Source organism: Callospermophilus lateralis, chromosome 14 (assembly GCF_048772815.1).
Source record: "Callospermophilus lateralis isolate mCalLat2 chromosome 14, mCalLat2.hap1, whole genome shotgun sequence".
Lineage (NCBI taxonomy): Eukaryota > Metazoa > Chordata > Mammalia > Rodentia > Sciuridae > Callospermophilus > Callospermophilus lateralis.
Genome location: NC_135318.1, coordinates 44,514,384 through 44,536,090, shown reverse-complemented (window position 1 = coordinate 44,536,090; position 21,707 = coordinate 44,514,384). Strand labels below are relative to the sequence as shown.

At 34.6% G+C, this 21,707-nt stretch overlaps 1 protein-coding gene across 3 annotated transcripts in view; it reads left to right on the top strand.

Moving 5' to 3' along the window:
• Positions 1–21,707, top strand: part of Ppp4r3b (protein phosphatase 4 regulatory subunit 3B) — a 64,377-nt gene that overhangs the window by 10,618 nt on the left and 32,052 nt on the right. For 2 of the 3 annotated variants that reach the window (XM_076833166.2, XM_076833168.2), the window contains exons 3-7: positions 2,330–2,428; positions 7,723–8,346; positions 15,949–16,026; positions 16,998–17,114; positions 18,961–19,077. In XM_076833166.2, coding sequence (XP_076689281.1) covers positions 2,330–2,428; positions 7,723–8,346; positions 15,949–16,026; positions 16,998–17,114; positions 18,961–19,077 — 1,035 coding nt within the window. The remainder of the gene's footprint in view (positions 1–2,329; positions 2,429–7,722; positions 8,347–15,948; positions 16,027–16,997; positions 17,115–18,960; positions 19,078–21,707) is intronic. The other variant, XM_076833167.2, reaches the window with a different exon arrangement.

Below are 21,707 nucleotides of genomic sequence, written 5' to 3'. Positions count from 1 at the left end.
ACTGCAAGTAAGTGCCACTGTGTCCAGCTAGTTTTACATTTCTTTCTTTCTTTTTTTCTTTTAAAGAGAGAGAATTTTTTAATATTTATTATTCAGTTTTCGGTGGACACAACTGTTAGATCAGGGTGGGCAGGCAGCAACCAAAGTTGGCAGATTTAAAAGGGCCGCTGAGCTTTATTGAGATATCACTCCCGGGCAGAACTCTTATCAGTCCCACAGAGGGGACAGGGGAAGGGTCTGAGGAGAAACCACGTGGAAGCTCTACCGGACTGGACTTTTATGGGGCTTACAGCAGGAAGGGAAGGGCTTGGGACAGGAAAAGGTGTCTCTAGGGTCCCTTTCCCCCTTGGAGTTGGTCAGGGGAGTTGGCTGAACTCCAGGATTGGCCAGGGGGTCCTGCTGATTGACAGGCGTTTCCACCGGCATCTGATTTATGTTCAAAGCCGCGCTGGCTGCTTTGTTCTAAGTTGCCACCAAGTCGCTGCCACCGACCTAACAACAGCATCTTTATTTTATTTTTATATGGTGCTAAGGATCGAATCCAGCGCCCCGCGCATGCCAGGCGAGCACCTTACCACTTGAGCCACATCCCTATCCCTAGTTTTACATTTCTTAATATCAGGCCATAATATTTAAAAGTACTGGTCAGATGAACAATTATTAAATATAAGGTATTTTTTAGATTATATTTTTGGTGGAGGTATAACTAAGTTCATGGTTTGGTTTGTTTCTTTTGCTTTTTGGGGTTGTTTGTTTAGTTGGTTGGTTTTGGGGTTTTGGTTGGTTTTGGGTTGTTGTTATTGTTTGTTTGTTTGTTTTTGTGGTGCTGGGAATTGAACCCAGACCCTTGTGCATGCAAGGCGAGCACTCTACCAACTGAGCTATACCCCCAGCCCACTTTTGCTTTTTGTTTGTTTGTTTGCCTTTTGTGTGTGTGTGCATGTGTGTGCCAGGAATTGGACCCAGGGATACTTAACCACTGAGCCACATCTCAACCCTTTTTTATATTTTATTTGGAGACAGGTTGCTTAGAGCCTCATTAAGTTTCTGAGGCTGGCTTTGAATCTGCAATCCTCCTGCCTCAGCCTCCCAACCTGCTGGAATTATAGGTTTTGCACCATCATGTTCAGTTCATGTTTATTTTTAAAATCAGCATCGTAGCTCTATTAAATTTTACTATGAGGGACTGGGCTTTATTAGCTCAGTGGCAGAGTGCTTGCCTAGCATGTGGGTTCCATCCTCAGCCCCACATAAAAAAATAAATATAGGCATTCTGTCCATCTACAACTACCAAAAAAATTTTTTTTAATTTTACTATGAATCCTGAAATATTTGAGTATTGCATAGTGACTTTAGTATTTAAATGTGATTTTTGTATGTGTTTTAATTTAAACCCAAACCTTAATTTCTAATATAGTGGTTGACAACCTGTATTTAAAGGAGCAATCTTTTTAATATGATGTAAGAAGACATTGTAGTAAGGCACTTAAGCTAAACCTTGGGTTAATTTTTCTACAACCTAAGCTGCCAGACCAGTGGGTGCTCTTGGTAGTATTTGTAGGTAGAATGAGTGATTTCATTTCACCATTAGATTGCTTAAGGTCTTAAAGGCTTTTCCCAATTTAAAAAAAAAAAAAGCCAAAAGTAGAGTTAAACATTAACATTTTTCAGGTATTAGTTGGCATACTTTTTTTGGTGGGGGTGGGTGGGTACTGACGATTTAACCTAGAAGTGCTTCACCACTGAGTTGCATCTCCAGCCTTTCATTTTTTTGAGACAGGGTTTTATTAAGTTGCTTAGAACCTTGCTAAGTTGATGATACTGACCTTGAATTTGTGATCCTCCTTTCTCAACCTCCCAAGTCAATGGAATTACAGAATTACAGGCATGCACCAGTATAGTTGGCTTTCATCAGCATGATTTTAACTAGTTGACAACTAGCTAAAAAGGAAGAGCAAACATGTAGGCCATTAATGAATGGAGCAGCTGACTTTCTGGAAACAATAGAAAGTAGATGGTTAGAATTGTCTACATTACAACTTTAGCCAAGAATAACTAGTCCGTTTAAGTTTTATCTTGGTAACATACAAAGTCCACTAACCTGTTTTAGTATTTTTTGTTTGTTTTAGAAAATTCATCAATGTTATTTTGAATACCAAAGTACTGTTTCATTGCCAGTATATTACTAAAGTCATTTGAGTATAGGTTAATTATGCTTATCAGACGGCATTTGTCACTGCTATTCTGTTTCAGTTCTCTTCAACTTTATGTACACTTTGTACATATCTTTGCTGTCATCATGATGTAGAAATCTTTTATTTTTCAACAGGATACGTTAATTGTTTGGTCAGAAGCTGAGAACTATGATCTGGCTCTAAGTTTTCAGGAAAAAGCTGGCTGTGATGAGATCTGGGAAAAAATTTGTCAGGTAAGTTTTTGGGTTTTTTTTTAATTTTTGTTTTTCTCTTTGCAACGCTGGGAATTGAAACTTACGGCCTTGGTAGGCAAGTTCTCTATCACGGAACTACATCCCTCCAGAGTCCTGAAATTTTATTTATTTATTTGTTTGTTTATTTGGTGGGTGCTGGAGATTGAACCCAGAGGTGCCCAACCACTGAGCATATCTCCAGCCCACTTTTTTTTTTTTTGTAGGCATAGTCTCACTTGGTTTGGTTGCTTATGGCATCACTAAGTTACTGAGGCTGCTCTTAGGCTTGAGATTTTCCTATCTGGGTCACTGGGATTACAGATGTGTACCACTGCACCTGCCTCTAATGATTTTTAGTACTTAAGTTTTTTGAATTAGTTTATGGATCTGATAATAATACAATCATTTTTTCCCTTGGTTCTGCTAATAACAGTGCCAGATAATTTAATAAAGTGGTTCAAGAAAGTGTAGTGTGAGCCTCCCCATTCTAGAAAAGAATTATTTGATATGAGGCCCTGAATCAATAAACTTTTAACTGGGAATGGTTGCTTTGTTTCTTTTCTACCTTGTATCTTACTGTGAATCTTACGTTGCTAGAGCATTATTAGTATACAATATTAAACATAGTTTCCACTGATAAACAATTAAAAACTAATAAATAAAATTTTGTGATTCATATAAACTATACATAGAAAAAACCAAAATTGTTTTTGTTGCTGTTTTGCCTTTAAACCTGTGGATGATGGTGAAAGGGTCCTGGTTTTTGTTTTTTTGTTTTTGTTTTTGTTTTTTTTTTCTTTGCTCTTCCAGGTGTTCTGTGAGGATTGAATTGATGTGAGAAGTTTTGAATTCATGTGAGAAGTTTTCTATAAAATGAGATTTAACTTAAGACTTAAGAAATTAAGTCTTAACTTGTAGACATATACAATGCATGCAACAAATATTTGCTTTTCTGTTCTTGATTTAAGATGAGCTTGGATCATGTGTTCTTCCATGCAGTGGGGCAGGGGCTGACCCATGTAAATAATAAAACATACTGAAGGGTATGAACTATTAAAATCACTAATTTATAAAAAATATTATAGAGAAAACATTAAAAGTGAAAAATCACTCATTTAAAATTATTAATTGACAAAATAAAAGAAAGTATTTGAGATTGTTCAGAATGTTAATGAAAGTATATAAGAATAGCCTTCTTAAATTATAAATTCTAACAAAAGTGATGTTTTATTTCATTCTCTTTTCCTCTCCCTCGTAATAGCATGGTAGCTAACATGGTAACTATACATGTACTCAGTAAACATTTAAAGAAGAAAAAAATAATGCAGAAGATAAACGCCTTGTGAAGAACTAGGATGTTGATTGATATATTCACTATAACATGTATTTATAGGATGGATAATATTTTGCAGTGATCAACATATAGGTTATACCTTGTTCTCCACCTTAGTATTTACTGTTTAATTTGTGGTTTTGAATATTTATATACTATTAAAGACTAAATATATTTGTACTAAAATTTTTTTGCTAAAATGTGTATTGTACTGTTTTTACTCAGGTAGTTTGGGAGATCCCTAAAACCACTCTCAGGGTCCAATATAATTCATTGAAATGAATGTAAGAACCGAACAAAGCTAATATACTTCTGGCTACAATTTATTATAGTGAAATGATGTAGATTAAGATTACCACATGGAAAAAGATACATGGAGCAGGATCCAGGAAAGTTATGTCCAGGCTTGAGTTTCCAGTTTTCTCTCCTATAGACAAAGACAGTGCTTATTTCTCTCGGCAACCAGGTATGGCAATACTCATGAAGTATTGCCAGCCAGGGCAGCTTACCCAAATATTTGTGTCCAAGGTTTTCAGTGGGATCAGTCACAAAAGCATGGCTAACCTTAGTCTTCAACACCTCAAAAAGTGAAGACTACCTTCTATCATAAACCATATCATTAGCTTAGAATATCCAGAATAGCCTGATGTTCCTTGGTAAACCAAGTCACAGCTTTAGAAAGAATAGTTCAGGTACAGAAAGATTATCTCTCAGAAGCTGAGCAAGATCCAAACCTTTCATTGGGAAAGGTCAATCTCTTTGCCAAGGTTTTTTCCCATCAAAATGATCATGACTGTCTAAGGATCTACATCTAATATAATCATTTAAATGACAGAGCAATATGAGTGTGAATGTGCCTGTCATTTGAAAGAGCCAGTATAAGGTAGAGATAGATAAGAAACAGCTCATCTGTTTTATAAAGCCACAACATACTTTTTATATTTGTTTACTAATATGATTATTCATTTCCCTTCTTGATCTACTGTAATTTATACATTTTGATAAATTTGTACAGAACTGTTTAGCATACAGCTTAGCCAGTAGTTAATAAAATCCAGTTCTTCCTCAGGCTAGTCATTTTCTGTTGGCATCATATCCTCAGGAAGCTTAACTCCCATTTGTCAATTGACTTAATAAATAATCAATATTGTTGTTATAAGATTTATGTACATACATAAAAGTAGTTTAATCAACTGTACCAGTGTTATGCATATTATAGTATGGTAGTAGATATAACCTGAAAAGTAAGAATTAATAGATACTAGCATATACTAGACTTCAGTCATTAACAGTCCAGTTCATCATAATATTATATGATAAAATGTCAGAGATGTCATTCATCAGAGTTTACAGGCTTCCATTCACCTATATCAGGTTCTCAGAGCAGAGATGATCTTGGAAGACATAATATTTCACCATTCTAGGCATCTGTTGTAATTGAGCTAGGAGATCCTATCATCTTGCTCTGAACCTTTCTTGAGACACAGTTATTAACATTGAATTTCTTTTGTTGCGTTACCCATTTATTAATTCCTTTGCCCTCAGTTACTATTTCTCCTCTTTGTCATTGATTTTTATGCTAAGTTTTCCAACATTTGAAGGAATGTTAGCTTTGGCCACTCTGATAGTCCTATAGGGTTAATTATTGTATAGATTACTTGAAAGATTTGTGTATGTTGCTGATTATACATTTAGTTATTGTTCCTATAAATTATGTTTTACTTTTTGGTTCTGGATTGGGTTTGCATCTCCCTATTTGACCAGTGTAGGCCAGGATTAGAAGGAAAGATACTTTGCTTCTGACAGACACTCAGGGGCCAGACTGATAGAGAACACATTTTAATTTTTTTAAAATATTGCAAAGTGGAAAGGAAAGTAACATCAGAGCACTGACTTCCTGTACCACACTGATGACTAAACCCAGCGGTGCTCTGCCATCTATCTACACCACCACTCTTCTCCCCCAACTTTTTTCTTTTTTTGAGACAAGGTCTTGCTAAACTGCCAGGCTGTCCTCAAACTTGAATGTTCCTCCCTCAGCTTCCTAGTTGCTGGGATTTTAAAAGTTTTGCCCAGATATTACATGTGGGTTTTGTTTTTTGGTTTTTTTTTGCTTGCATTTTATTGACCAGTTTAAGTTATACAGCTAAAAATAAGTGTATTGAAGAACATAACTAATGCAAGAATTTGTAATCCTGCTGGTAACACATTTTATACTATATAGACATTTGTGATTCCTCTTCTAGTTTTTCCTCATCTATCCATTCTCTTATCTGTTCCACCACCACCAAAATCAGTTGCTCATGTAAACTTTAGAATAATGCTCTAATTTGTCTGTAGTCTAAAATTTATTCCATATTTATTCCACCACACACACATGGCCTTCCTTCTTTCCCCCCCCCCCCCACCAGTTTGTTCATGCATAGGATCGAACCCCAGTACCTTGGGCATGCTTGGCAGGCACTCTGCCACTGAGCTCTAATCCCCAGCTCAACCACATTAACTTTCTAAGAAGGTTCTGTACTTACACTTCCTGCATAATTTCTCAGTGTTTTAGCTTGTCATTCCATGATTTGCCATCAGTTTACATTTCCAGTCTGGGTATTTGGCATTTGCATGTCACATATATTTCTGTCTCTCTGCCTTTGTGCAGTTTCCCTTGAGTTTTGAGTTTTGAGATAGTTTATCGCCTATCTAAATTTTACCCATCTTTGGCTTCTGAAGATCTCAAGTACTGCTACTTTTATAATTCTTTTCCTGCTCCCCTTCACTCCACCCAAGTCCCCCCCACACACACACCAAGAACTGAAGGAAATTCTGAATCATCTTTGCATTTTATGTGAATTGCTCTATGATCTTGCTACTTATGTGTCAGTTTCCCCAAACCCAGCCACACTGTTGAAAAATCAAAAGTAAAAATATTCATCTCTAGTAGAAAAAGAACTTATGTGCATCTGTGTATCTACATTTCTCTAAACTCTTAGATCTTTTTTTCATGTGTTGCTTTGGTGGATACAGAAATTTGTAGAACCATTTCTACTTAGGATGTTTTGAAGTGGAGAAGACAATAGTTGCATTCTTGTGTTAATTAGAAAAATTTTATGAAAAGTTATTTTTTGTTGTTGAATAGAGTACTTTATTATAGAAAATTTGTTTTAGCCTTGCTTAACCTGAGTTGACAATCTGAATCATAATAGTTCGCTATTTATTGTTTTGTAATTTTGATATAGATTAAAAGTTGGAGGCTTTATCACAGATGTTAAATGAATATTGTTCTCTTGGGTTTTTATTTTATTCATTTTTGATGACGCTGGCAATTGAACCCAGGGATGTTTTACCACTGAGTTACATCCCCAGCACTTACTAGATTTTACTTTGAGACAGGGTCTCACTAAGTGACTGAAGCTGACCTTGAATTTCTGATCCTTCTTCCTCAGACTCCTGAGTTGCTGGGATTATAGGTGTGTTAAACTGCGCCTGGCTGAATATCGTTTTTTAAAATTAGACTTTATTTCTTTTGGTTTGTAGCAAAAGCAAAGTATTTTTCAAAGGCATTTTGGAGAAATCTTATTTTCTCACTCATTATAAGGAATGAGGTTTTAGTTTGGTTTAAACTTAGTAGTATCCTCATCCCAGCCAGTGTGACACTGATGGGTTGCTAAATATCATACTTAGTGGCTGGGTCGGGGGAGGTGAAATAGAAGAGTTTGTCTTCTTTAAAATGGAAAATTATTGGATATAGTGAAGATCAAATGACTATACAGTTATATAATATCAGCTGAAATATTCAGGCTATCCTGAAAATATAGGGTGGAAAATTAAGAGGTGAAATTATCTGTGGTCAGTTACTTGAGACTCAGGTAACTCTAAACTACTTAAATTCACTGGTCAGTGTGTTGATTTCCAAAATGTTGGAATTCTTTTAAATTTTAAGATAACCAGCTCTACTTCTGAATTTTAGGTTCAAGGTAAGGACCCATCAGTAGAAGTCACACAGGACCTCATTGATGAATCAGAAGAAGAACGATTTGAAGAAATGCCTGAAACCAGTCATCTAATTGACCTGCCCACGTGTGAACTCAACAAACTTGAAGAGATTGCTGACTTGGTTACCTCAGTTCTCTCCTCACCTATCCGTAGGGAAAAGCTGGCTCTGGCCTTGGAAAATGAAGGCTATATTAAAAAACTACTGCAGCTATTTCAAGCTTGTGAGAACCTAGAAAACACTGAAGGCTTACATCATTTGTATGAAATTATTAGAGGAATCTTATTCCTAAATAAGGCAACTCTTTTTGAGGTGATGTTTTCTGATGAGTGTATCATGGATGTTGTGGGATGCCTTGAATATGATCCTGCTTTGGCTCAGCCAAAAAGACATAGAGAATTCTTGACCAAAACTGCAAAGTTTAAAGAAGTTATACCAATTACAGACTCTGAACTAAGGCAAAAAATACATCAGACTTACAGGGTACAGTATATTCAGGACATCATTTTGCCTACACCATCGGTTTTTGAAGAGAATTTTCTTTCTACTCTCACATCTTTTATTTTCTTCAACAAAGTTGAAATAGTCAGCATGTTGCAGGTAAGTAAAGTAATTCTTCACGATTTTGTTTTCAGATATGTAGTTCCTTCGTATGTCAAGCTGGTATTCAAAAATACTACTTTGTTTACTTTAAATGTACTATCAAGCATAGAAAATTTGACTTTATCTTGTTTTGTGAAGGAGAAAAGTTTTTTTTAACACAAATTGTATTTGTAAGTATTCTCATGCAGCTATTTTAAGTTTTTTGTGTTTTTTAAATGGAGTTACGTTATGAATAACCCTGTTTTTATAGTACTGGGGATTGAACCCAGGGGCACTTTACACTGAGCTGCATCCCCAGTCTTTTTTATTATTTTTATTTTGAGAAAAGATCTTCAAAGTTAGTTGCCTACCCTGGCTTTGAAGTTGCAATCCTCCTCCTTCAGCCTCCCAATAGCTAGGGTTAAAGGCATGTCCCACCACACCTTGCACTTGCTAGGCAAACACTCTACCACTGAAGCAGCATCCCTCACCTTATGCAACTATTTTTTTTTAACATATTTTATTTCATTTTGAAAAACACAATTATTATTGGGGTCTGTATGAGTATTTGTACTAAAAATGTCCCAGATAACTTCAATGTGCAACCAACATTGAAAAAGAGTAATTTTTAGGAAATGATACTTAGGTTATTGACTTTGCAAAGTTGATTTTATTCTTTGTTCTTCAGTTGTAAATAAGAGTTTATCATGTTACTCCTTTACATTCTCATTATATAATAATCATGCATTTGAAGATTTTTACACTGTGATATTAGAGTATAAACAATTTCCTACATAATTATCATTGTTATTTCCTTAACAGTCACTAAGTTTATTGAGCAGCTGTTATATACTTAGGGTAATGGTTCTCCAAATGTGGTCTGTGAACTCTGGAGGTCCCTGAAACCCTTTCAAAGGAGTTCATGAGACTTTCCCTTTTTCAGCTTCATGTCAGTGTGTTATTTTTTCATAAACTAAAGCCAAATCAGTGTTTCACAACAGATTGAATGCAGAGAAGAATCTAGTTGTCTTTTAAGCCAGACATTAAAGAGATTTGCAAAAAAAAACGTGAAAGAGCCATTCTCCTTTCTAAACTTTAAAAATATAGAATCATATAGTTGTTTCTTACTTAAAATATTTACTTGAGGGATTGGGGTTGTAGCTCAGTGGTAGAGCACTTAGATGTGTTGGTCACTGAATTTCATCCTCAGTACCGCATAAATGAATAAAATAAAGGTATTATGTCCATCTACAACTAAAAATTTTAAAAATATATATAATTACTTGAACACATAATGGCTTATTAAAAATTAATACTTTCAAAGGCTTCCTTTGTTATTTTAATTGTGTTAAATATCAATAAATGTAGCCCACATAATAAAACTCTTTGGGGCTCTCCATAATTTTTTAGAGTTTAAAGGGATCCTGAGACCAAATCATTGAGACTTTGTACTTAGCTATGTGACTTTATTTTTATGATATTTCCATCCAATATTCACCTTTATATTGTTACTTTATATTTTGTATAGGATATCTGTCTCCAAATCATTGTTACAAATAATGAGTTTTTTGTTACTCTCCTGCAGTAAGTGTGAGGGAGTTTAAACTTACACATCAGGTTCTTTTTATAATATATAAGACCTGTTTTGTTTTGTTTTGTAAACCATACTATACAATTCAGGATGTTGTTATAGACAAAATGATTACAGTCTCAGGAGATGGGAGTCACTATCTATAGTTGATGTAAAGAACCTATTGTCAGGATCTTAAAATTAGCTTTCCAGTTAACTGGTTTTGATTTCAGAAGGGTTTCCAAACCCTTAACAATGAATCATCAAATGCTCTTTTATACTTTAAAAAATTTGTGCAAGTTAATCTATAAATATTTGTGATACATATTTGTCATCTTATATTTTATAACAGGTTTGTGAGATTTATAATATAAATCAACTGTAACTTTAAAAAAAGGAAAGTTTTGCCAGGTACTATGGGCACATACATATAGTCCCAGGTACTCAGGAGACAAAAGCAGGAAGATCACAAGTTTGAGATTGGCCTCAGAAATTTAGTGAGTTCCTTTCTCATGAAAAGTTTTGGGAGTGTAGCTCAGTGGCAGGACACTCCTGTGTTCAGTCCCCAAAATGAAGTTCAGTACTACAAAACTGAAGATAAATTTGGCCTGGCACGGTGGCACACATCTGTAATCCCAGTGGCTCAGTAGGCTAAGGCCAGAGAACCACAAATTCAAAGCCAGACTCAGCAATGGCAATGTGCTTAGCAACTCAGTGAGACACTGTCTCTAAATGAAATAGAAAATAGGGCTGGGGGTGTGGCTCATTGATTGAATGTTTCTGGTATTCAATCCCCAGTACCAAAATAAATAAATAAATAAATAGAATTTGAAAGAATTAAAAAAAAAAGAAAGTCTTACTCATTTCTGGTTCGTGAGATTCATTTTCTGAAATGCCCAAGTACTATGAACTAACTACCTGTTTGACTTTATTCTGTGACACTTCCAACCAATATTTATCTTTCTGTTACTGTAACTTTATTTTTAGTGTAGAATATATTCCAGATGATTCTTTTACAAACTATAAGTTTTCCAAACTGAAATTTCTCATTATTCTATAAAGAGTGAGAAGAAGGTTAAACATGCACATAATTAAGTTTCTTTTATAATACATAGGAGCTTGGGTTTTTTATCTAGTATTTACAAGTCAATTATGGCTCATGTGCTAGCAGTAATGCTGAATTCTACTTAAAAAGATGTATGAGAAGGAAAGTAATTAAGATTGTGGTTCATAGCCTCTACTCATTGCCTAAAGCCCAACTTGGGTTTCTTTATAGAAGTTTCTAGTTAGGTATTAGGTGTTTTCAGGTTTTCTAGTATGCATATCTGTGGTTTCTTAAGTGAGTGTTAGTCTGCTGTTGCATGAATTAAATAAGGCAAGTGAAAATGTATGCGTTTTATCTAACTGGACCAAAATAAGGAAGTACAAAGGTTCATATAAATAATAGCTTAAATTAGGTTAATTAACTGAGAAATTACATTGAAGTACATAATGGCTCTAGTATACATGTGGACATTCTCTTAAATCGTCAAGATAGGAGCATTAAATTTTAGTTCATCTGAATTTTCTAGCTAATTATAGATCAAAACCCCTGTTGCAGAATGAATAAATATGCTTCAAACTTTCCCCAACTCCATGATACTGAGGATTGAGCTCTACCACTGAGCTATCCCCCCAGCCTTTTTATTTCATTTTAAGATCGAATTAATAAATTGCAGGTTTTTCTGGCCTTGAATTTGTTATTCCCCTGCCTTAGCCTTCTGAGTATCTGGTATTACAAGTGTGGACCGCCCTGCTGTGCTCAAAAAGTATTTTATAAATTAAATCCCTAAAAGCCAATAAAATGAGATCATTTCCTCACAAATAACTACAGAATGACATCCTTCTCACAACAATAAGTTTTAATTTCTCCCCTTACTGGAAATGATAGAGTTGATCTAAAGCTAACTGTTGTCAGTTGTTTGCTTCCTTAACATGTTTGAATATAATATTTTCACTATTCCATAGGTAAAAGTTGAGCATACCACAAACCCAGCAGTATTAGTGGTTTGGTTCTTTTTTTTTTTCCCCCACATATTCTGTAGTTAATAAGGTTATAGTAATGATTTCAGTTACTAATTAAATACATAAAATCTAGAAATAACTTTAAAAGAAAAAAGCCCTTTGCTATGATGTGATTCTTTTGTGTTTAAGACTTTTTTTGGATTCAGGTATAAGACTGAACATAGTAAATTATCTTACTAGATTTGGTCCTTTCTGCTTGAGTTTTGCTTGGTTCCATTCTTAAGTTTGAACTCAGGAACCTATCCAAAGTTTATTTGCTAGGTGTGACTTTATTTTGTCTTATTATTTGGGAGACCTGAATTCTGAATTTACTAGCTAGCCTAAGATAAGTCCACTCATGGAACTAGGCAATCTTTGAATGATGACACAAAGCTTGATCTAAATTTAAATTTATTTATGTGATTCTAAAAATGATGAACAGGTTCTCTTTCATTTTGTCTGTTTTTACATGATTGCAAAGACGTTTGATTTAGACTTTTAGAAATAGTTTTTTGTTTTTGTTTTTTTTTTTTTTTTTTAATACCTGGGATTGAACTGAGAGGCACTCAACCACTGAGCCATATCCCCAGCCCTATTTTGTATTTTATTAGAGACAGGGTCTCACTGATTTGCTTAGTGTCTCACTTTTGCTGAGGCTGGCTTGGAACTCAGGATTCTCCTGTCTTAGCCTCCCGAACCACAGGCGTCCGCCACCACACCAACTTCTAGTAACCCCTTTTTCCCACAAGGTATTTTGTTTTGTTTTGTGTTATTTTGATTTTTTGTGGGATTTGTTATTGTTGTTTTGTTTTTACTATACTGGAATTGAACCCTGGGCCCATTACCACTGAGCTATACTCCCAGCCCTCTTTATTTTTTCATTTTGAGAGACGATACTGGCTGATTTGCTTAGACTGGCCTGTATGCCTCCAGTCTCAACGTCCTGACAACTGTAGTTACAGGTATTCACCACCACACCTGGCCTCCCACAAGGTTTTGTTGTGTTACCTGGAAAAACAGCCACATACAATTTATCCCACACAATTGTGTTTTTTTAAATAAAAGTTCTTAAAACCAAGTAGAAAAGAAAAACTAAAAGATCTAAAGGGATTAGTTTAATTAGTTTGAGGAGCAAGTTCAGAAAAAAGCATTCCAACTATGTGATGGGCTTTTAAGCTGTCTTAATTTACTTTCTTAATTTACATTGGAACAGTTTATTTGTGTATCTTAAGAAATATTATCAATAATAATAATGCTGAAGTCCATAGAAAATATACTAGGAATCAGAAAGCATTCTTCCGATGAATTATAACACTTGAGATTACTTCTATGTATAATATTTTATGTAGTTCCAGCTGTCAGCTCACAAGTACTGAGTCATATAAGAAGAATTTAATTGGCAAATTGCATTTATCAAGAAGTTGGAACTTTTTTCCTATGAAAATATTCTGACAGAGTTAATCTTCAGACAGGAAAGGATGAAGATTTAATTGGGAGAGATATAGGAAGATAAGAATTTATAGAAGGTGCGAATGGAGGTAAATATGTACTTATTTATTAAATTAAAAATATTGAGACCAGCCAGGCTCAGTGGTGCACACCTGTAATACCAGGACTTGAGAGGCTTAGGCAGGAGGATCACAAGTTTGAAGTGAGCCTTAGCAATTTAGGGAGACCTTAGGCAACTTGGTGAGAACCTTTATGGAAAGAAAAAATAAAAAGGACTAGGGATGTAGTTCCCTGCTAAAGTATTCTCCCCATCCCCCAAAAGAAATGTTGAGACCAGAATTATTTGGGGAAAAAGTGATTGAGGAATAAATGATAGATTGCATACACATTTGAGTTTCCTCAGAAGATGGATGATGCAGGCCAGAGTACATAAGGAATCGGTGAAGTCAGTAAGGAAGGAAACATGGTTTTGAGTTAGGCAAATGAAGGAGTTTGTCTTTAAATAGCACTCATTGATGGTTAGTGGGTGAGCATATTATACTTTCTAGGATTGTATCTAGTGATTTCCCCCACCTGGTGATGGGGATTGAACTCAGAACCTCACACATGCAAGGCAAAAACTCTACCACTGGACTGTATACATCCCCAGTCTCCCAGTGATTTTCATTGATGAAAGCCAGTGTATTTCAAGAAAGGATTTAAGTGATGAAGTACATCCTTAGGTATTTTTTGATTTTACTCTCAGCTCTCCATATATTATTGCTACAAACATTTGTAAAACATGCTGTTAAAACTAATGGAAACTATTTGAGAAGGAATTCTGAAAATAAAACTAAAGCTTAAACGCATCAATTTCAGTTATATTCTTTTAGCAGTTTTTGATATAAATCTCCCAAAGCAAATTTCTTTTTTTTTTTTTCCTCTTTTTTGGCAATACTGGGAACTGAACAAGGGGCACTTTACCACTGAGCCATATTCCCAGTCTTTTTTTTTTTTCCTTATTTTGAGCTAGGGTCTCATTTAACTGCTGAGACTGGCCTCAAACTTGCCGTTCTCCTGCCTCAGCTTCCCAAATCACTGGAATTACAGGTGTGCACCACAGCACCTAGGTGAATTTCAATCTTGACAACATTTTTTTTCCTTTATAATTTCGTGTTCTGCTTATTTTAGAAAATATAGTGAAGCAAAAATAAAAAACACAATCAATCACCAAAATACAACCACAAGTAACGTTTTAATTATAACCTCGGAACTTGAGACACATTTAAATTTAAAAAAATACATACTCTGCTATATGTTTTGTTTTTCCTTTTAAGCAGTACCTAGGGAAATTAATATTTACCTGTCTTAATACTTCAGAGTCATCAAAATGAAGTAAAATGTAGTGGTTTTTCATAAAATTATATTCTTAGAGACCACAACAACATGTAAGACTCTGCTCCAGTTATCTGTAGACTGTTATACTGAGTTCTTATGTTTTAAATGACTTTATAATTTTACCTGCTTTTGGGGGGTGGGATACTGGGGATTGAACCCAGGAGTACTTTACCACTTATTTCTTTTTATTCTTTTGTTATTTTGACACAGGGTCTTATTAAATTGCTAAGGGTGGCCTTGAACTTGAGATCCTCCTGCTTCGTCCTCCTGAATAACTGGGATTATAGGCATACCCCGCTGTGGCTGAACTATTGTTTTCTCAACATAGTCATACATGTACATAACCTTATTTGATCAGTTTCATTACCCAGAAATATTTTCCCTCCTCCCTTCTTCCCTCCACCTGGTCTCTTTCTTGTATTCTACTGGTCTCCTTTCTGTTTTCATGAGATTCCCCCTTCCCCTTATTTCTTTTTCTTTTTTATTCTCTAGCATCCACATATCACATTTCCTTTATCCATTTATCTGTTTGATGAACATCTAGGCTGATTCTATAATTTGACTATTGTGACTTGCTGCTATACATATGGGTGCACCCATGTATTGCTGTGTATGCTGACTTTATGAATTGTGTTTACATAAAATAAAGAGTAAGTAGGCCCTGAAAGGGTACTGGAAAAAGTATCAAAGTGAGTTGCTGCCACACCTTTTAGACATCTCTTTTTGTTTAGATTTCTTTACAGTCAGGCACAGTGGTAATGCCTGTAATCCCAGCAATTCCAGAGACTAAAGCAGGAGACTCACGAATTCATAATCAGCCTCAACAACTTACCAAGGGTCTAAGCAACTTAGCAAGACACTGTCTCTAAATAAAATACATATACAAGGGCTAGGGATGTGGCTCAGTGGTTAAATACCCCTGGGTTCAATCCTTGGTACAAAAAAAAAAAAAAAAGTCCTTTATAAGTGAGATTTCTAGCTAAATTAATATATTATTGAATGTATAACTAGAAGTGAATGATATACTCAGTTTATGGAAAATTATAAATATACTCTGAAATTTTAGGTTTCAGGAATGAAAATGCTATTTACTTCTCATCAATTTTTATTATAGTTTGTGTAAATCATAATTGAACATAACATACTTCTGTTAATATTTCATAGTAATTGTTTTCATGCAGGAAGATGAGAAATTTTTGTCTGAAGTTTTTGCACAATTAACAGATGAGGCTACAGATGATGATAAAAGGCGTGAATTGGTAAGCTGTTCTTGAAATTTTCATTCTTCAAGAGGACTTTCCCTTTTGACATGCATAGCTTTTATCTTGAATTTGTTAAGAGTTTTTTTTTTTTTAACAATAAGTATGGAATGAAAGATATATATTTAGGTTGAACTATATAATGATCATTCAAAGTTTCTAAAATTTGCTTGTATATGTTTTAGAAAACTTGAGATGTTCCAATGTGTTTTTCCCCCAGTAAGGGAATTTGAGTGTCTCATAAATCCCAAAATCAGATAAGTGTCAGAACTATAAACCCACACACATTTTTGTTTTTACAGATATTTACATAGGGAGATTCTTTGCTTTTTAAACAAGAGGTATAAGGATGCTTCTTGAATAAGGGAATCATGGTTTGTCTTTTTGGAAATATTTTTCATCTTCTAATGTATTTACAAACTTTATTTTTAGATATAAAACATGTTTGGGAAAAAAGAATAGTGACTGCTGATTACCAGATGTTTGCTCCTTTTTCAAATATAATCAGATTCCAGGATTTTTAGGAAATCATGAAAAATTGATGACTTAAAGCTATGAGTCATCTTTGTAGTTATATTTATTACAAGCTTACTTAGGTTTCTCATTTGTAAAATCAGTGTTTTAAAACAGAATCTCTGATGTCCTTTCTACTTGTAAAATTATATCATGTTTTTGAGGGCTCATTGGGAACTCAGCTATAGTTTATTATAGGATGGTCTCTATTCAAATGGCTTATTTAGCACTCTTGTACTATAATGTGTTTAGAAAGAATAGTGTTTGAGAAATACTACTTTTAATGGGGGTGCTAGTTTTTAGTATCTCTTTTAATGTAGGTTTTGGGAAGCCAGGATACTATGAAAAGACAAGATCCTTCAGAAGGGTGAATTTTATTCTGTGGCAGATCACATTATAGTGTGCCCAAGTTTATTTTTATGTTTATCATCTTCTCACTATAATTTTTAACATTACAGGTTAATTTTTTCAAGGAATTTTGTGCATTTTCTCAAACATTACAACCTCAAAACAGGGATGCATTTTTCAAAACTTTGGCAAAATTGGGAATTCTTCCTGCTCTTGAAATTGTAATGGTAATTATATGGTTTCTTTTCATGCTTTTGGAATTGTGAATTTGAAATTGATTTATATTATGGATGGGAAAGAATTCATTGTAGTACAATGTATTACATTCTTTATTTTTTGACACCTCAAGAGAGTTTAGTTAGACATATTGAATTCTTTAATTTAGTTTTATTCACCTGAAAATGATTAACCGCAACAACGATGTCAGCTCTCAGATTTTTATTTAATTTATAATACCAGTGTTATAATTTGCATATGATACATCTCTGAGTGAAGAAAAATATCTCATGTTTTTGAAAGATCATTATATTTTCTGTAACAAGTATGTTTCATAGAAGCCAATAAAATATTTTTTTCTTTTTTACTTTTTTTTTTTTTCTTTAATATCTTTTTTTTAGACCAGTGAATGGAACGAGGGCAGACTGGACCCAGGAGTCTAGTATTACAATATGGGTTCAGGGCATGGTTCTCAAAATTTAGATACGAGTTTATCCATTGGCATTTACTGAATGAAAAATTAACATGAGACTTCTTTTTTGGTGGTATAGGTATTGAATCCAGGGCTTTGTATATACCAGGCAAGTGCTCTACAACTAAGCTATATCCCTATCCCTTTTTATTTTTTATTTTGAGGCAGGGTCTTGTTAAATTGCCCAGGGCAGTATCAAATGTGATTCTCCTGCCTCTGCCTCCCAGATATCTGGGATTACATGTGAGCCCTACTGTGCCTGACTAAAATGAGAAAATTTTATTCATTTTGATTTGATAAATAATCCATTATATATTAACATAAACTTAAAATTTTCCCAAATCAAAAATAATTTAGTGAAGAGCATGGCATCATTTGCCCATTTTTTGTTTGTTTTGCTTATCCCTTTAATGTCTTCATAGTATATAACTAGATTCCCATAGCTACTGCTATGTTTAACTTGTTAGATCTATCGCATCATGTAGCCTCTGGAAAATCCCACTGTATTTGTGATTGAGAATGAAAAAGAAAATATCTATTACTTAATACTATGAAAATAGTTTTAATCTGTACACTTCCTGAAAAAAAAAAAAAAAAAAGAGTATTAGACCCCTCAATAGGATTCCCTGAACCACACTTTAAGCACTGCAGGGACTGTTTCCACAGTCACTGCCTTGGAAAACTAAGTTATGGGAAAGGGATAAAAGTGCCCTAGAAGTGTTTTCAAAAGCATCATCTATTAGGCAAATCAAGGAAGATGGAGTCAGTTGCTGAAGAGTAATCCTGTTATGTCTAGAACAAAAGACAGAATTCTGAAAGGCTTTGATGGAAGCATATTCAAATTTTTTAATATATTTTTAATAAATCCCCTTTCTGAATTTTTGGCAGCTTTATTTGAGGGGGGTGTTCCCTGGAATTGAACTCAGGGGTACTCAGCCACTGAGCCACATCCCTAGCCCTATTTTGTATTTAATTTAGAGACGGGATTTCACTGAGTTGCGTAGCACCTCACTTTTACTGAGGCTGGCTCTGGACTCTGAATTCGCCTGCCTCAGCCTCCTGACTACTGGGATTACAGGTGTGTGCCACCACTCCCAGCTTTGGTAGCATTTTTAAAGCGTTGCTTTATAATCTTATGCTGATTCTTATATTTAAAATCTGAATATTTCTTTGTGATGGTAAAAACCAGCAACAACTAATCAGAGAGCTGCCCCAGAATTGTAATATTTATAAAAAGAAAGAAAATGATGGAGAAATTGTGTATTTTGATTGCAGTTCAATGTCTTAATTCAACCTTAGAGGTAATACATGGGTTTAATGGGGGAAAGGTAAATGCAAGAATAAATGTTAACAGTCTCTAAATAACCTAGCTTTCCTTTTATTAGGGCATGGATGATTTGCAAGTCAGATCAGCTGCTACAGATATATTTTCTTATCTAGTAGAGTTTAGTCCATCTATGGTTCGAGAATTTGTAATGCAAGAAGCCCAGCAGAGTGATGATGTAAGTAATAATTCTGGGGTTCTATGTGAATTGTTTGTGGAATAGTGTTAATAAACTATTGTGAGAAAAAGCATAATTTTAGGGAGGAAGACAGCGTGTCATTGCGGGGTTCTTTTGGCCAGAGGAATCCTAGGTACCCTAAATCTTAATATCTCAGATAATTAACAAATAATAAAACACAAACACTCAGAAATATATTTACAAAACCAAAACCCCTGGTAGATCTAGTCCACATGGATGCTTGAACTAGAGGAAGACAAAATGGCTCCAGGGTTTATTTAAGGGGGTAGGTACATCAAAAACAGGGGTAAGGTTTTAAGGGCGGAGTCTTGCTTTGTGATGTCTTGCAGTCTGCAGGTTGATTGACATCTTGGCAGGTCACACCCATCTCAGGTGCTCTATGGGCTCTTAGGCAGAATTTGAGGGGAAAATTCACCTGCATCAGGTGGTGTATCCCTATGTCTACACACAGCCCACAGCTCGTGACACATAACTGTAATCTTAAATTTTCAAAAATAATACATTTCTGATCAGTTGTGACTGGCAAATTCAGAATATGTTACAGTTAGTTTGTTTATTGCAAAGAAAAAACAGATATTTAACAAACCAGTATTAGCATAAATCAGCTTCTTTTCTTTATTCCCCCAGTACTTAGAATTGAACCCAAGGCCATGGACATGGTAGGCATGTGCTCTGCCACTGAACTACATATTCCCAGTCCTCAAATCAGATTCTTAAATGTTGATTTTTTTTCTTTTTTTTTTTTTCTTTTTAATTTGAAGAGTTAAAGAAATGGAATTTTAGATCCTTAGGATATTTGCAAGTCAGGTCCTTTTAGCTAAGAAATTGCTTTCCCTTGTTAAATTTTCTTGGAAATGAAAGTTTAGTGATGAGGCCAATGTTGTGTCTTCCCATTGGAGAAAATTTAGGATTTTCCCCCAAACTATTTTAAGGACAAATGAACATGTAACTGTAATTTAAGTGTTTTTTCTTATAATGTAAAATTGTTTTAGTGTTAAATAGATGATAACTGAAGTGTAACTATGCCTTGAAGGAAGGTGTTTGATTCCCAATTTTACTTTGGTTAACTCAATTATAGAGTTAATTAGAAATTACAGTTTTACATATTTCTTGTTTACTCTTCCTTTTTTTCTTTTAAATCCTCCCACTCTCCATGGTGCTAGGGATGGAATCCAGGGCCTCACATGGGTGCATGGCTCAATGGCATCTGCATTGCCATTGAGCCATGCCCCCAACCCCACCTAGGTGTCTCTTAATGTCTACTTAAATTTTATTTCCTGTATTTTTAATACTTTGTGTTTGTTTGCTGTACTGGTGATAGAACCCAGGGGTGCTTTATCACTGAGTTATATCCCCAGCCCTTTCTATTTTTTTATTTTGAGACATGGTCTCACTTAGTTACAAAGTCCTCACTAGGTTACTGAGGCTGGCCTTGTACTTGCAATCTCAATCCTCCTACCTCAGCCTCCCAAATTGTTGGGATTACAGTAACATGTCACTACCCAGTTCCAATTTTTTTTAAAGGAATTTTGGAATTGATTGTCTAATTATATTTAGACAATAAAGAAAAATACCATTCTTTTTAGAAGATAACTTTGAAATTAATGGTCCTGGGCTGAGATTCCAGTTAAGGGATAGACTGTTTACCTAGCATGTTCGAGACCCTAGTTCTATCTCTAGTACTAGGGGAAAAAAATAACTCAGCATGCCAAAAATTGCTGTCTTAAAAAAAGAAAAATATATTAACATTTCCATTGCTCTATCTTTAGTGATGTGTGTGATTAAAGGCATTCATTGTAAAGTGACCATAAATCTCACTCAGATCATGATAATCCTAAATAATTAACTTCTAGAATTTTTAACTGTCAAAAATTTGATTCCAGTTTTCATTGGCAATATTATATTGTTTTCATTTAATTGATGGATAAGACTAGAGAAGAAACAGTTAAAGGATCTTTTTCAGTTTCTTTCCTTTTTTCTTTTTTTTTTTTTTGACTGGATATCCCTGTGTTTCCCAGCTGGTTTTGAACTCCTGGGCTTAATATCCACCCACTCACCCTTCCAGCCTTCTAAATAGCAATGGTGATAGGCATATGCCATTGAACCTGGCTTCTCTTTTTTCTAAAATTATAGTCTTCAAGGTCTTTCATTTTCTGAATTTTCTAAGACTTAAAAATTTTATAATTTGAACTTTTCCTTGTCTTAAAAGTAATTGTTAGCCTAGAAGAGAGATATGTTTTAAGATTGAGGATTCTACTTTTTTTTTTTTTTTCCCCTCCAATGCTGGGTGTCAAACCCAGAGGATTGTGTATGAAAATAAGTACTCTACCATTGAACTACAGTCCCAGCCCTACATACTGAATTCTGTTTTGGACCTTTAAGAAGAAAAAAGAAGATAACATATATTTGTTGAATAGTTGATACTTTAATGCCCTTTAGAAAAAAATCAACATTGAAACTTTTACTCCTATTAAGGAGCAAATTTGGTTTTAGCAACATATATTACAGTATTCGAATATGTGCAAGGCACAAGGAAATATTAAGTTTTTTTTACAGCTGTTATTGTTTCTGAGAAGGATCAGTTTCGCAGTAACTGTTGTCTTTTTGTT